General features: G+C 37.2%; 1 protein-coding gene across 4 annotated transcripts in view; it reads right to left on the bottom strand.

Annotated features, from left to right (window-relative positions):
- LARP4B (La ribonucleoprotein 4B) overlaps positions 1-17807 on the bottom strand; it is a 56405-nt gene that overhangs the window by 33011 nt on the left and 5587 nt on the right. For 2 of the 4 annotated variants that reach the window (XM_075746589.1, XM_075746591.1), the window contains exon 2: positions 4604-4738. In XM_075746589.1, coding sequence (XP_075602704.1) covers positions 4604-4684 — 81 coding nt within the window. In that variant the 5' untranslated portion in view covers positions 4685-4738. Of the gene's footprint in view, positions 1-4603; positions 4739-6514; positions 6631-17807 lie in introns of those variants that run through there. The other 2 variants (XM_075746590.1, XM_075746588.1) reach the window with 2 other exon arrangements.

Below are 17807 nucleotides of genomic sequence, written 5' to 3'. Positions count from 1 at the left end.
AAAAGCCTTCTGGCTAAGCTAAACATCACCACCTGACTTGAAAAGCACTTTAAAACTAACAATTTGTGCTTTTTCAGAGCCCAGCTCAGCAGGGAGTGGGTTTTGTTTATTTTGGTTTTTTCCCCTTTATACATATATATTTTGGCTCTGGTATATTCTTCATCTACTCATTGCCTAAATAGGTTTTCCCTCTCCATAAAACAAAGCTGCTCTGAAGCTGCACTTTTGTAACTTGAACAATTTTTTTTTAAATAAGTATTAGTCCTATGTTCTGCACACACCTATACAGAAGGCAAGAAGTCAACACGCTTATTAACAGAAGTATACCTCCCCATTTACTTTCATTTCTACAGGTACCTACTCCTTGTCAAGGAGTAAGGGTTTACCCCATATAGTCTTATAGACCTAAGTTTTAAAATACAGTCTAGCTTTAAAGTTACAGTAGCACATGTTAAAACAGTCTGACATCTTCTGACATCTGACTTTCTTTAATGAAGTCATGCAATCCTAACTAGTCCTGAAGAAACAGTGATTATTCTGCACTCCCAGGCCATACCTGATGTCATGCCCACTGACAGTTAAGGCAAAAAAGAAGAGCAGCATCAAACACCACAGCATCACTACTGCAGGTTTTTGGAAACAGCTGGCCAGATTGCTTAATTTTTCCTTCAATATATCAAGGTTAAATGGACTGTTAAGAGTTTAAATACACATTTTCACATCAAAGCAATTAACCATTAGCATTAGAAGACATCTACAGGTATAGAACTATTCAGCCCTTTTATGGTCTAAATCTACAGTAACATAACAGAGAGAATGCTGAGCGGTACTGATCCTCCATGATGCTGATACAGTACATGTTCAGTTCAAGATCTAATCCTCCCATCTCTTGTTTAGAGCTATTCATGCTCTCTTGAATTATTAAATATCCACGTTATACAAACTACTACTTAACTCTTAATTGGCACATACTGTATGTAATACTGTGTGTTGTCAAATTATCTGAGGATTATAGGCTATACTGAATTTTCACTGAACTGTTACACAGGGTCCTATATTAAAACTAGTAAATCTAATTTCCTCAGTCCCTTTTTATTCTAGGAGGCTTACTCTTGAATGGGTTGCAAAAGGATTTTTGAGCACCATAACCTGGCAGCTCAGAGTCCAAGACATCCTTCTGTATTACCTCCTATGAAAAACATTTTGTGAAGTACAATTAAGTCCCATCTCACATTTTCTGATGTGCTAGCTATTTTTCTTGTGCTTAGAACAAACAATACAATTGAACTTGTATTTACAGTACCTATAAGCATTGACAAGAACCAGCACACCATACTGGTTTGAATTCCCATTATGAGAAGCCCATGGCCACATCTGATAATTATTCAACTAGAGAGAGAACAGGTGATGCTCATATCAGACAACAAGTTTAAGCAGACCCCCTGGTAATATCCTCCACTGGCACACACCAACATTTGAGAATCTGTTGTCACTTGACAACAACAATCCCTTCTGAAGTAACTTCACATTTCCAGATCAGGTCTTCAATTCAGCCAAAGAAAGAAAATTCTTTGGTCCTTGGAAAGCACTCTGAGAAGCCACCTATTCAAACATGGGCATGGCAGGGAAGAGTTTAGGATCAATGAGCAAGGAAAAAGACCATGTCTTTAGCACTAAAGGTTAATTAAACCCTGTCTGGCAGAGACAGGTCATATAAACTACTTCCACCACAGGATTTGAGTCTTGGCCTCTTCCCTCAGAGAGCAACCTGGAATTTCTAGCAGCAAAGTGTTACTGATCGAAAAGGAAACAGAAGTGAGTCAAAAGGAAATGAAACATTTCTTAAACACTGACTTTCCTAGGTCCAGTCTGGAAAGGGCTTTCTCAGAAAGAGTAATTGTCAATCAGGATACAAAAAATCTAATGACAGATATAACCCGAAGTGACAGCACTTGCCTCTAAGTTTAAAAAAGCTGGAAACACCAGCATATTTAACTTCCAAAGTTATCAAAGCTAAGAATTTGCTAGTATCCTCTAAATTATCTACTTCCAATTTCTAAGTGTAAGCTACTATTAACAAGAAATTTATATGGATCCTCAAGATGCCAACTTCCTTCAATCAACTTGCATGTGAAAGTACCAAAATTCTGCTGTTAAATACTACTAAAGTCAGCCAAATACAAAAGGAGCTGGTTTTGGAATTGAACCATGCTACACTTGTGATCAATCTACATTAGGCATTAAATAGCATATAGTTTTATAGCTACTTCAAGGCAGAAGAAATTACTTTGGCTCCCTCCCTCACCATGAGGTTAAGCCTTTCAAAAACTGTTAGTAAGCAATTGACCTCTCCAACAGTAGCATAAGCAACACTGGAAAGTTATTTCTGAAGGGTTCCATCACAACATCAAAACTTTTGTTTTAATTCAGTCACTATTGACTATTCAACATTACTAACAATAGAACATGTGTTTTGTTCCTGCCAAAGAAAAACTGATTAAAGTCATAATTAGGAAAAATTTATTGTAAATATTTAAATAAAAGATACTTAATATATTAACTTCAGAATTAAGACTAGCATACAGGGAGTTTTTTCCAGGATCTACAGAGGTTTATCAAAATTTCCAGTAGAAATTCTACAACTTTCTTCCTGAACTGCCACAAAAGCACTCGGACTAAGCATCACCAGATCCTAGTAAAACAGCATAGCCAAAATAGCTAGGCAATGCAATTCAGCAAATTTATTTTAAGTCTATAAAAAAGACTCCTAGAAATCTCACTAGATACCATGGCAGTATGGCCCCATACCAAATACACACTGAAGTAGGGATGACCAGATATGAGTGACCGTTATGCAGTCAAGCCCTCTGATCTCAAAGTAATTAAGACACACAAGAAACAGCAGGTGAACCTGAAGCATGTACTTGCTACATGCAATCAAGTCAGGACTTTATAAGTTTCTCCTTCCTATTACATTTTTGTAAAGATGAAAATGTCCTCAGGATTTTAGTTCCTTCTTTCTGTACTCCATGAAGTTTTTCCTCAAACTATAGCATTGTTCCCAAAACTTGGAAATGAAGTCCTGAAGCACTGACAGATTAGTATACTCATGCAAGCATGCTATTATGGAAGAGACCACCTTAAAAACCCTTTTAACAGCATATATTGGCAGTGAGTCTCATACAACAAAATGACCTTCTGATGCTGCGCATATAAGAGTATAATACAGATATAACTAAAAAACTTAATAAGCTTCTACAGGTTTCATTTTTGGAATAAATTATTCAAAGGAAAAGCTTCAATCTCAAAAGAATTAGTTATTTGAAATGCACCATTATAGCACTATAGTTACACTGCCAGATATCTAAATTGACATTAGCCTCCTCTACTAAGGAAAAGAGCAGATAGATTTTCTGAAATTGAAAGAAATGGCTGCTCTTTCTCCAAGTAAGTATGAAAGAATGGAAATTAAGATTTAGTTCCAACATTACATGTAGTTTTATAAACGTTCTAGTATGCCAAATTAAAAGAACTAGCATCAATGTGAAGACTAATCAATCACCTTTAATACTAATGCACCTGTTGGAAGTGCACTGTCAGTTCCAAGCTTCTGAAGCAAATCTGCAAGAGCCTCTTACGTAAGCTTACATACTGGTTTCTTGGAATTAATGCCCTGAGTACGGGGGGGATAAAAAAAATCACAAAAGCTCAACTTTCAAAAGTATAGCATAAAATTGGGTTCAACCTTTTCCTCTATTGTCAAATAAAAAAGCCCCATCAGTTTGCTTAGCAAAGAAAAGCACGAGCTTAAAGTGTTTTTCAAAATGCTCCTTAGTGCTTGCTGCGAGGTAAGTTGAAGCAGCAAGCATCTGCTGCTTAGTGTAGCACAGGCTAAGGGCCTAGCAGAACACACACTGAAACCAAACCCCCTTCAAGATATCCAAGAGGAAACATTCCTCCCAATATACAGTTAACAATCAAAGATGAAAATATAATGTTATGAGTAGACCTTACACACAAATCAAGTATTTGATCATCTTGAAGACATATGTAGCTTTCACTGCAACATATATAACACAGATGTATGATCTGCCAAAAGCATTCCATAAAGCAACTTACTGGATCCTGCACAGTAGCACAGAAGCAGCAGCACGTGCCATTTGGCAGAACTGACTGAGCAAAATTCCTGTTATGGAATGCAATTTCCTATTTGTATGGGTTTGTACTTTTTTCAATTACAGATACATGCCAAGTGCATTTCCTGCATTTTCCTCACATGTTAATGTGTGAGCTAGAACCTAACTCAAGATTGACGATACAATTCCTGCATAGCCTAAAAAGCCCTGTACCTTAAACGAGCACAAACTACGTAACTTGCAGTTTATTTAAATCCTGTGTAGGGCTGAAGAAAAGTTAAATTGAGCTTCCTAGTTGGTATGGAGAATTAGCCATCTTCAACAACTATTTCCTAGCATCTTATGTTGCAATGTTACCAGCCAACTGTCTTCTAAAATGCTTGGAGATACAACTTTGATTAAGACATAGTAAAAAACCTGTTTCATGCAACACTTATACCAGGGGAGTATGTAATTATAATACTTACTAGATGAGAACCGTCTTTAACTTCTTGTACTTGCTGCACCTGCGGTTCAGCCACAACTTTAGTGTCCTGATCAGAAGTCATGAGCTGTCTGCTTTTTGGCTGCTCAGAGAGAACTTTACTGGTCACCTTTGTAAGCTGTGGAAATAGGAAGACAAAAGACTCTGTAAGTGGTTGTTGAAATTCCTGAACTCACAGCCATTCTAGACATGCCATCCCAATTCAGACCAAAGGTCCAAAGAACTTCCACACAACACAGCCAGGATTAAGCATTCAGGGAAAATGTTATGGCTGAAGGTAAGGATAAAACGATCTTGCAGATACACTCAGCTCCCAGTCTCTGGCTGCCTTGGGAGGGCAGACAAACACTTGCCACAGCACTGGGCAGGGAAATTCCACTGGGAAAGTTTCACTTGATTCTCACCTTAATTATTCAGATATGGTTTGAAAACCATAACTTCTTCATACTACCTGGTAGACTTACTTAACTTATTAAGAAGCATTTAGTCACAAACCAACCTTTGCCTTCTACAACTATTCTGACAGTCACTTTGCAAATTTTAAAGAGCATGTTACAGCAGTTCTGCTAGATTAGTAACGCTCAGCAAGTTGTTCTGCTCCATCATCCTAAAATGTTATTTTATTTGATTAGACAAGTAGAAAACTGAGTAGAGTTGAAAGTCTGACAGCAATATCACTTTGAAATTTGAGGCTATTATTTAATACTGTTATTTTAAAACACACCTGGTCTTTAAAAAAAAAAGAGGAAAAGCTCATTTAAAGCATAAAGTCTCAGAAAGTAAATATTAAGATGTAAAATCAGAGTAATTTTTAAATTTCTTTTCTAAAAGGACTATGAGCAAGTTATAATATGCTTTTTGAGTTACTTATTCACTTGGAAATTCTAGTACTCCATCTGTAGCAATGTGTGAGAGAAATTTATTGCCCTCAAGTTGGTGACACCAAACTTCAGGTTAAGATTCTCTCCAATCTCCTTTTAAAAAAAAAAGTAAAGATTTGCAACACATGGAAGGTACCAGTATGATCAATTCAGCAGCATAAGCTCCTTTTAGGTTATCTTGACCCCAAAACAGTGGAGTTAAAGTATTTCTTTCAGTCCATGGGATTAAGGCCTTCCATGGAATCTCTTCCACAATATATTTTGAAATGGACAAAAGCAAAAACCTTTCATACAGTGGATTGAATATATTCGAAAATTTTTTAAATAAAACTATGACATTCACCCATGAACTGATTCAGGTGTCTGTATTATGGAATTATACAGCAGATACTTTACACACACAGTTGAAGAAACAAATCCTGACAGGACAAAATATTCAGCTTAGATGAACAGTTGCTTACATTAGTAGCATGAAGCGATAAAGTCAGCATGAAAAACATGTTTTTGAAAGAAACACATGCACCATGTCACTGTTATGTTCCTGGAAAATTTTTTCCCCCCTAACACCCTGCCTCTCATCTTGGAATAGAAACTATTTAAGAGAGAAACATAGAAAAAACACACAAAAATAAATAAAAAAATTATACTGCCCTTCACATACAGAGTTACACACACATGAACATACTCAGAGTCTACATGGCAGAAAGTCTGGAATTCATTCCAGATGTTTGTATTTCATAAAATAACCAAAAATCATCCTCAGGATGAAAGCAATTTTTCTAAAGTAAGGATTAAATAGCTACACTCCGTGTTGCTCAAACCCATGCATGGGAAGCTGTATGCGCATTAACACTGCAGAAGGTGTCTAAGCTTCTTTGAGAATGCTTCTGTTAATATTCTTTAAAGAAATTGGTTTGTCTTTTAAAATTTTGGATTAATATTTTTCTTAAGAGCACAAGACTTTACACATCTCACATTTGCTGTATATAATCTCCACTGCTCTTTTTACTAACCTTTAGCATGCATATTAGTCCAGATTCACAAGCTAAAGTCTATTTTACAGAAAGACAAATGTGTTTCAGTCAGCAATGATGTTATGTACTCAGCATTTTGATCCCCAAATCAATGCCGAGGTACTTCCTTGCATCTCTATGTCGCCTGCTTATCTCACACTCCCATTCCCTTCTAGGATCAGCCTGTCCCCAGTCACGCTGCAATCTCTTCCATCTTCTGGTATGTAGTGTTAGCACCAGTACTTTGTAAATCTATGGATTGTGGAAGGAAAACAGATCATGTGAGTCTAACAAACAAGAGTAAAGTTCTACTACACATATGTCCTTTAAAGCATTTGGTGACTGGCCATCAAGCACAAAATATTCAGCTAAATCATTAATTTCAGATGAGTGTAGACAAGCTGTTAGCCAACTTGATAACACATGACTATAATGTGCACATTGCAACTTCAAATTTCTTGGGCAAGCCACCAGCAATCAGAGCAGCACATCATTCTACTGCTTTTCAGAAGTCCTTTAGATGAGATTACATAAGATGTTTATCACAGGCTAGGTCTAGATTGAAGTGCTTGGTAACTTTGGATTACTCAAACTAATAATCATGTTCTCATTAGTTACACAGATTTGTTGTGATACACACCACAGTAAGTCCACTCACCTTCTGAACAAATTATTTTTAATATCTACAATGCCAAACCCCTGTATTCAATTTGTATTCTGATCGTTAAGGATCTAAATGGCTCTCAACACAAGTGAGACACTATTATAATCTTTCAGAAGGCAGGTTGAATATCCTCTTTAAAGTCCCACACTTTTAACATTGTCCAGCTATTGCCTTTCTGCAAATGGGTAAGCCATACCGAAAGACCCTGAATGTAGGAGTTTCCTTTGCAGTTTTCTTCACTTAGTATGTCACACTGCTACAAGTCCCCAGGACGTCAAGTGCCCTACTGCAAAGTCCCATCTGTTGTGATACGCATAAACAACTTCATGTGCAGAGCTGTTCTGGAAAGTTAGTGCCGTCAACTTTTCCAAAGCAGAGTTGCCACTTACCAGTCTCTTAAAGCATAAAGCCTGTATGACAGCAGGCTTCCGTGACTATCATGTCAGATAATACAGTGTTTGTGGAAAGAGCAGTGTTACTTCAGGGAGAGAAACAATAAAGAGCACGAAATGTTTAAGGCTCTTCACAGGATGAGTTTTAGCATGTTTATTAGTATTGATACATATCTTCATGCACTAGCTCATTTAGAGGAACCACAAGCAATACCTGGTAGTGCTAGAAACTACAGATAAGGATTGATAGTTTGGAAGACAGTTTATCTTCTTCTGATGCTAGTTTAATAGTAAAATCAGCAAGTTAAATGTGGCATTTTAATACAACAATAAAAATTATCATCCCAGTGAAGAGTTAACTTGCTCACCACTTTAAAAGCTACACTGACTTGCTGATTGGTAAGCTGTATCTTTGCATAAATACACGCTGCTGCAGTAAGTAGGAGACATTTAAGACAAAAATGCAAGTTGGCAGCCCTCTTTGGGATAGACACAGCAATACCTATGGCAGAACATTGAGCTGTCAGAAGTAGATTGCAATTTTTTTTCATTCACATTATTAAAAAACAAGAAAAGCCTTCAGAGGCACACAATCTCTTAAATAAACTTTTAAATAATATTTCTAGCCTATAGCAAGCAGATTCACAAAAAATCCATGTCTTCCACTAATTATGTCTAGTCACATAACCTACAAAATGGCCTGCATTTATGAGTTGATTCAGAAGTACAGAATTCTAAATTTGTAATATTATATAACTTCAATTTTGTAAATGCATATAGTAAATCTTTATTTTTTCTTCTCACTTGCCATTCAGAGTAATTAGTTATGTTCAACAACTTCAAATGTATTGTGTCAAGAACAAAGTTGTTTGAGACATGCAAATACTTATTTCTAGAACTACTTAATCCAAGAGAAACTGCATGGATTTTACTGAAGCTTATCAAAAGCAGTTCAAACTTGATTTGTAAGTAGGCAAGACACTTATCCTCCTGAAGTTTAAAATACAGGTAAAAACATATTTCTTTAGAAACCACACAACATTCAATCATGAAGTCTTTACTGTCCCCAAAACTATAACACTGCTCAGTCTGCTAAATTAGTAATTGCAACAGGATGGGGAAGAGCACCTTAATGCAGTTTTCTCATTAGAACAAGGATGATGCTGGCAGTCACTTTTTACTCCTACTTGTACAAATCTGCCCCTACACGCACTTGGTCAGCAGTGGTTAATCTGAGGAGTTTCAAGAATTTTCTCAGGATGGACTGAGACCACCTAGCCGAATGACACAGGTAGCACATATTTCAGCCTACTTGTTTCCTTCTGCAACATCCCCAACCACATTCACAAATAAAAAGGTTTTGGTGGTTGTTTTGTGGAGGTTTTGTTTTGTTAAAGTTGACAATATGGTTCTTTACTAGCAAGTATTTTCAAATGCATCTTAAGAGAATTCCATCATTTCAGAAGATACCAGATACAAACCAGCAGTGGTCCACAGCATGACTATATAGATAAGTGTCTGGGTGCCAAGCCAAGTTGAGCTGGGATCGCTCTCATCCAAAGGCCACACGTGTGCGTTATTGCAGTGCCAACATCAGACTAACCTTTACACTGCATTTTAGTTCAGGTTTAGGTGTCTTCTAGTACTGGCAGAGTTAATGTTCAACTGTCTGAAGATATTTATATACATACTGCATCCACATACACTACAACCTTGCAAACAGCTCCAAAGAGACATTACTCCATTGTTATACAGCCAATGAAAACCACCACTGCCCCCCGCCAACCCCCCTTGAGTGTATCCCCCAATCCTCCCACCTCTGCTTTCATTAGAAGTAGTCTCTAATTTTTCTAATTCATATTCAAAGTGTGCTTTTATGCAGTCTGTTTTGCTGTCTAGAGTTACAAGAATATGAGTGGAAGCATGCTGTTCTCTCAATCAAATCAGTCAGATAGATCTGTTATTTAAAAAACATGCAAAACCCCAAACAATGCTCTAGGGCTGAGATCTTGCCTGCCAAATTTCAGCCCAGAGTAATCAGCCCTTAAAAAGAGATTTACAAATGCAAGTGCTGACAACTAACTTTCACACTGCAAACAGCAACACCATAAAACAAAAAAGCTCACTAGAATAAAAGATCTTTTCATTGCTCATCCAGCAAGCACAAACAAAAATAGATTTGAGTTTGGCTTGGTGCAGAACTCTTCCTCCCAAACATTTTAGAAACTTTAAACACAGATTAAGATAAATTTTTCACAAGGCTAATACTGAAATACACTTCCAGTAACATGAGAAAGCCTGAAATGTTTTCAATACAGAGGTGCACTGCTTAACTGAAGCCTCATAATAAACTTCCAGTCGCAGGCCAGAAACTCTTTCTACTGTCAGAGGTAACATAATTTCTCACCATCTTTTGCACCCTTGTATATCCACAATGATCATGACACCGCAGCAGAAACAGAGCTGCCACTGACTTCAGCTTTGAAAAGAGCTTCAGCACCTGCTGAATACATCACAGTTGATATGATAAATAACAGAAGGCTCTTCTAAAAGTATGCTATTAATTTCATACATGAACTCCTGTTTAAACTAAGTTTACCTTTATTACTTTCACAAGTGTTTTGAACACCCAACGTGTATGTAATATTCCAAGTTAATCATGTTCTCAGCCCAGGTAAAGCAGCAGCTAACTCAGATACAGGATAGCTAAGCTTATAGAGCATCATCAAGAAAAACTGACAAATCCTAATCCTGAAAGGCTGCAAGTTTCCCTCTGCCTTAGCATTATGAGCAGTGATGCAAACCAGAGCTTGCAATTTTAATAAGATGGCTGTTTTAGAAGACTTTCAGAGACATTTCAGCTGTTAATGTAACAGTTGAACCATCGTCTTGCTGGATGGGACACATTACCATTCTGTAGATGAATAACCCTACAAAGCTGTAGCATTCTGATGCTGAAAGCCTGTGACAGAACTCAGGGGTTTCCCTCTTTCCTTTCAAAGTAGGAAATCATTCTCTTTATTGAGCAGATGTGACAAGCTAGCTATCATTCAAAGGATGGCATTATTTAAGAGAAAATGTACTGTGAGGTAGTTATATTACCACTAGTGGACAAAATAGCTGCGATCAAAAAAATCTAACAACCCCAAAAAGCACATTTGTCAGTGGCAATCTCTGCAATCATCATTGTGCTTATGTCAGTTGTAAACTCTGTATTACACAAGAGTGATTAAAAAGCTGACATGACAAATATTTAGTCACAGCATGTGTCTACAGAAGTTAAATACTGAATACACTACTATTTTAAAAATCACAGGGCACTGAATTTGTTTAACTGCTGATTAGCTAAACAGTTGGGGGAAAAGTTGAAAGTTTCACCCGTGGAGCTTTGTGTGACCCAGACACTTATCAAAGCCTGCCAGATGAAGGTTTCAAAACATACATGCAGCCAGTGTACATGCCAGCATGGTGGCTGGAAAGCTATATTCAAAAAAACCCTGAGAAAAGTAGCATCTGATTCGTTTCAGTTTTCCTTCCTGCCAAGAAAATTGCTTATGTCAGGACACCCCCAGAACACAACAACTTTTTGGTTCTTGAAGAAGCCTGTGGGCATAAGCACAGGGGGTGAATCTGCAACAGGACACATGGCAGGTGCAAGGCATTTTAAAACCACACAGCAACCAGGTGTTAGCAAGAAGCACACTGTCAGGAGACCACCTAAACCTTATCACTGTATGATTTTAAAATTTTGCAATAGAAAACAACAACTCAAATGCTTTAGAGTTGCTGCTGTATCTACTTCACAAGTTTTCTTTAAAAACCTTCTGTTCTTAATAAGGCTGATTACCTCCAAAACTGTTCTGCACTTCTATTAATTCTCTCCAAATGTAGTCTCTCAAGATGGTTTCAAAAGAAACAGTAAACCTTGCTATTTAAAGGGAACACTACATTTCCTTATTTAAGGATCTATGGAACATTTCTGCACTAGGCTTCACAAGCCTTTTACAACTCTATCATTTATTTACTGAGCTTTCTAACTTAAACCCGTGCAATGGAACTGCACACCAGAACCGATTACTCTGCAAGTCTAGAAATTCAGTACATATGGTAACTAGTTGTCCCAGAGATACCAAGCAATAAGTTACTAAACAAAGGTGATAAAATACCAAAGAAACCTGATAGTAATAAATGATAAGTACTCCATACAGAGGTATACGAAAAACTCTTTCAGTCAAGAGTAAGAAAAGTGGGAAGGGTGTAAAGTTACAGCCCTATTCACTCACCTAATCTCAAACAGGAAGAAAGATCTTGATAGTACATAGAAGATAAGAGGATGACCCCTACCAACAAATAATCATGATTATCTTTATGGCCAGCCTTTTGTCCATTTTATTTAAATATTTATGCTTAAGTGAGTTTTAGACACAGGTACTATCTGATGGACACTCAAACCTCACTCAAGAAATGGACTAATACCCCTGTGAATCACATCCTCCTCAATAGTGCAATGCACCAGATGTTTAACAGTATATAATCAAAAAAATCTTACCATTCAAGAACACTAGGAGTGCCTAACAAGACAAGAACAACCCATTGGGAAGAAATTTTTGTGCCTGGTAAGAGTATCACATGCCTTGAAGACAAGTGTGATTGTGTCACAAGCAGTTTTCAGTTTGCTTATGGCTTGTTCTCAGTTTTCAAGTCTGAAGCAGCACTCTCTTGACTGCTGGCTGAAGCACATAACATTAAGAAACCCAACTCATTAATTAAAGGGGTTGCTTCATGTAGCACATTCAAAGCCACAAGTTTGTTTTCCTCACTGTAAGTGGACTAACAGCACACACCCTGCAGGTTATCCATAAAGATACATATTTAATTTCTATTATAACTATCATGTCAGATAAGATATTCTTTTATCAGATTATGATTTCAAAAAGTACCAAACTTAATTAAAATGAACCTTCACTCTCCCATCTGTGGATTATCTGAGCAAAGCTGAAGTTATTAGCACCTCAACCAAACTATTACAATTCTGAAATGAAATGTAAGATACTATCTTAATATAAAGCATCTATGATCATAATTCTCTGCAACCCCATCCTCTCTTGAAAAGTTGTTTTCTCTAGTTGAATGTAGAATCCCAAATTCTACATTCATTACCAAGGTCTACAAAAAGACAGAAAATCTCACACTGGAAGAAAAAGGTCTTTCTCAGAAATCGAGAACTTGCCACTCAAGCACATTAGGCAAGTACCTCAAAGTATGATGATTTTCCACTAAAATACTCCATCACTTGCCCTCAGTTCAGTTCATGACCATTTGACCTCCTCCCTACCTTCCAGGCCTGGTGCTGCTCTTTATTTTTCCAGGACAGAAAACACACATCACCAGCAAGAACAGAACTGGAATAAATTTGAACAATCTCTCTTTTCTACAATTAAACAGAACTACACAGCAGTTGCTTGCACACGCACTTTACTTATGGGACCACCAGAAAAGTAGCAGAGGAGAGAGGACCCAAGTTGAACAAGTGATGCCATTAATCGTTCCTGTTCTGCAGAAAACCAGCAGCAGAGTGCTGCAAACCAAGTACTGCAGTTCTGAGTGAAACTCTGCTGTTGCTGCCATTACTCTTGCCTACAGAGCATCACAGGGAGTTCCTACTACAAGAGAAAGAAAAAAAATTAAAAAAATAAAATAAGACAGTAACATACTTGCAGGGCTTTCACAAGAAAAATCCCAGCAGTATGCCTATACTGAATTAAAAAGAACAGGTTAATGCAAGCCGCTGCTCTTTTGCATTGAAAAACCCAGAAAACCAATTAAGCCTGAATACAGGGCAACAGTGCTTCAAAGTACCTACAGAAGGACAAGCCTGGAGTTCCAGACCCCACATTCCACACAGCATTTCACATCTGCCTCCACTTCCAAGCTGTGTAACAATACATTTGCTAAATGAGTCTAACCATAGAGGGAGACTAACTTTTCATATAATCCTCTAAAAACAACCAGCCTAAATAGTGGCCAAGTATAAAAAAATCCCAAGTTTATGCCTAACGTGGGTTAACAAACTGTAGAATGTGATGGAAGCTCCCCTCCTTCTGCAAGATTTTTTAAAATTAACATATTTAAAAAACTGATGAGGTTTTCATCAGACCACAGGCATCATATATTATACTAACCCACTGCTGACATTAATTTCTGGTAATGCTCCCATCCACCTGCAGTTACCTGTTACGCTTGACTAAGCTACGGGGCAACAGTCTGTGCTTGCACAGTGTCCAGTGCAGTTGGATTCTGGTCTGCAAAAACAAGCCACAGCTGAGGTAATGCACATAAGTGTTGGTATTTTAACTGCTAAAATTGTTTACATACTACACAAATATTAACTCTAGGCACTTTGGCGTGATCTTTGATAGGCTAATTGCATTTTTCTCTGAAAGTCAAAGCTTCTCACCTTCGGATATCTTTATGTCCACAAATTAGCTGTGAGGCTATTCCAGGCTTTTAATGTAACACCAGTAATGTCAAATACTATTCACTGATGCAGAAATTAGTTTTTTTTCCTTAATGCAACATGAGGAAAGTATCACAAAAATCTGTTTCTGAAGTTTAGCACCATCAAATGCAAAAACCTCATCTAATTCATCAACCATGTTGCTTGTCTGCACTGAAGTCACATGAGTTAACAATTGTGCAACACCTCTGTACACACAGAAAGCAGAAGACCAAGACACAATTGACTAGAAGCAGTAAATTGAATTGAAAATTAAATCTTGCCCTGGAGTGATTAGGGCAGGAGCTAATACCTATTAGTAATAATTGACTACAGATTTCACAAAACATTGTTCATTTCTGTACTATTTTTAAGTAGGCATTTTCAGAACACTAGATGGTAACTTCAACTTTTAAAATAAGGGAAAGTTTTCAAAAACTTCCACATATCTTCAGCCCATATTACTCCTTCCCATAGCCAACCAAGATATCACATGAAGAGATGAACACAGTTATCAGAAAAAGCCACATGGAAGACTTCTCAGATATTTCTTCCTATAAACTGTAGTTCTTCATTTTGACACAAATCTTACTTCCAGCAGGTGAGTTTACTTTGACACTCTGGATGCTAAGTCTGTCTCATTCTGTCATATCTTCTCTGAACTCATGCACACATGAGCAATTACCATGCAAGGATAGCATCTTGCATAATAATGTATTTTCCTTGTTTCCCTTCCCTCCTCACATAGCTGGCTTGCTCTCACTTAACCACAGAGTTTTTTGGGGTTTGCTTTTCTTTAATGCCTCAGACTTCCCTTCAATAGATAATTTAATCTTCCTATTCCACTGCTGAGGGAAGCAACAATTAAGTATACTGAGAGCTCACAAGGTGCAGTAAAGTTTACAGAAACTGTTGCAGTTTCATCATGAGAGGCAGTTTTCATCCTAAGAATGAAACTGATTCCTGACTTGGAGTGAAAACTAGAAGAGATACTGAACTTTGCTGGCTAACGGACTTGCCAGCATCTCAGTATGCCAGTCTTGCAGTAAGTGGACCTGTCATTTTATAAATTATGTTTATTTCACAAAACTGCAAGTGCTACAATATTTTACTAGCTGCTTCAATTTTTTAAATCTAAGATGCACCAATCGATGGTCTACTTGGCCTTTCCTAATTCTTCAAAGAAATACTAAGTCTTAAAAAATAAAACACATGACAAAGTACCAGCAGCTTTAGCTCTTAGAGGGAACAAATTAAACGTCGTGCATGAAGAGTGTCAGTTTAGCAATGCTGGGAACAACGAACTTCCTTGTTTCAATTACTGAATGTTCCTCCTCCCGATTTACCAATATGATCTTTAAGTTTTCCGCATACTTCACTACACCGCTAACCAGAAAGTGGCCAACGCACACTGACCATGCTGCCTGCGACTCTAGGCAGTGCAGTTTGCAAAGATAAAGGAAATAACTAACCCAGCTCTGCTGGGCAGGATTTTACAGACAGCACCTTCTTCAGAAAAATTCAGAACTTGCCAGAAGAGGATGCAGTACTGTATGATGAAAGAGAAGACTAAAGACATCACTTGAAGCTATAAGGTTAATATTTAGGGTAGTTCCAAGGGTGAGGCTAGAAGTCTGACATTCTTTAACCGGTCTTAATAGGCTTATCTTAGAATATTGCTATTATTTGGATTCCATGTTTCAAGTCTGCAATCAAGTCTGCAATCTTAAGCAAGAGGTCAAAAATTGCAGTAGAAACTTCTAGGACACTTAATATTTTTAGTGCTTTGAATTATTTCTGAAGAGACACACATAACTTCAAAGACAATTTGCTAAGTCTTTGTTATCACATTCTCAGACCACACAATAAATGCCTAATTCAGGGAAGCAGAAATCTTATACCAAGGATCTCAAATTCAAATGCATGCAGCACTAAAATTCTGGAAAAGATTTGATGCAGACTGATGGGACTGCAGCTGTTACAGTGCTCCTAGAATACATCTTCGATCAACAGAGGTCTGAGAAAAGCGAGAGAGAAAAGAGTCTACACCTACATAAAGTCCAGGTGAGAGGCATATACAGAATCAAATAAGATTTTGATAATTACAGAGATAAACGAAAAGGTACAATGACAAGTTCTCTTCCAACACAAATGTATACAATAATCCTTGACTATGCAAAGACTGTTTTAATAAACAGTTGTTCTGCAAAACAAACAGCCTAGGATGAACTCCCCTCAGGCTTTGGGATTTGGTTTTTTTTGATAACTTGAAAGGCATTCATTTACCTAAAATATGCTAGTATAAGTTTTGAAACATGTTCAGGACCAAATCCGAAATGAAATTAAACTACTTACAGAAGAAGTGCCATTTAACTTTAAGGTTTTGTAATAAGAAAAGGAAGCTAATGTTTTTGCCAATGATTATTTCATTAACCTCTTTGCCAAAGACAGAATTTAGCCCAAATAATCTAGTCATTTTAGTATTACTTCCTCTTTTGAAAAAGCCACCATCCTCCATTACAAGCTTCACTGAAATCAGAAGCAACTCTTGCTTACTTTTAAAACACTGTATGAAAGCCTGTTGCCTACTGGGTGCACATTTGTTCCCTGTTAGAGCACCCCACCTTTTTAAGAGTATCACTGTAATCAAAACTACTGGTAATTCAGGTTTTGACTCACTGTTAAAGGATGGAGTGTTCCAATATTTGAGCTTGGATTTAACGAGAGTAATTCTTCCTTGCAAATCAAAATAACTGGACACAGTCCCTCCTAAAAATTCCACTGATTCCTTGAATCCAGACAGTTAAAATACAACATTAAACCCCAGAAAATTATAATCATAACAAAATAGATAAGCTTAAGCTGCAACAATAAAATAAAAAGGATCCTCCTCCCTTCTTTATAATACAAATCTTTTAGACATCTATTATAAAGAATTGGACAACAAGCTTTAAGCATAAACAGGGACACAAACCCAAGATCTTGGAAACATGCCAACACAGGCAGTATTTTGCCCAAATTGTTTGCCTTGCTGCTTTAAACAGCAACATGTTGACCATTTTCTATCCCTATCTGTCAGGCAGCAACAACATTGAATGGGAATGAAACGCAGAGATAAGATTGCAACTTTTGCACATATAGGTAGCTGTTTCATAAGCTTTGGTCCTCAGCTCTTAAAGTAACCATGCCCAGATGCATTCTTCAAGTTCACTCTGTTTTTGTAATTCCTATAACAAGAAACAGAAACCAGTAGGATACATCAAAATGTTTGAGCATACACCTTCAGCACCAGGGCATGAAAAAGCAAGCCACTTTGGACATTGGCCTGTTGATTCATCAGTTCCTTGTTTGAACAACAGTCAGAGTTAGACTCTGTTGTGGGGCAACCTGCAACAGCATCACAACCTGTAAAAATATGCTTATGGATACCAACACTGATGGAAAATAAAACCATAAAGCTGCCAAGAGACTTCACCATAAAGCTCCTCAAGCATTTCATTAAGTTTCTGACAAGCGAGATTCCTCAACATAAATACTATTTAACTAATATTTTGTTTCTCAAGATTCCCTGTCAGATCCCTGGCATCCTATGATTATAAAATACTTGAAAATAGATTGCAGAACATTAGGTCTGCTGAGAAACATGGGGAAAACACTTCAATAGAATAACAGAAATCTACAATTTTTTGAAGTAAATTTGTAACTCCATTACCAAGCCAGATGGAAGTCTGCCTTATGAAA

The sequence above is a fragment of the Balearica regulorum genome, chromosome 2 (assembly GCF_011004875.1).
Source record: "Balearica regulorum gibbericeps isolate bBalReg1 chromosome 2, bBalReg1.pri, whole genome shotgun sequence".
In the NCBI taxonomy this organism is placed as follows: domain Eukaryota; kingdom Metazoa; phylum Chordata; class Aves; order Gruiformes; family Gruidae; genus Balearica; species Balearica regulorum.
Note: the sequence above shows the minus strand (reverse complement) of the source record. Positions and strands in the feature narration are given on the sequence as shown.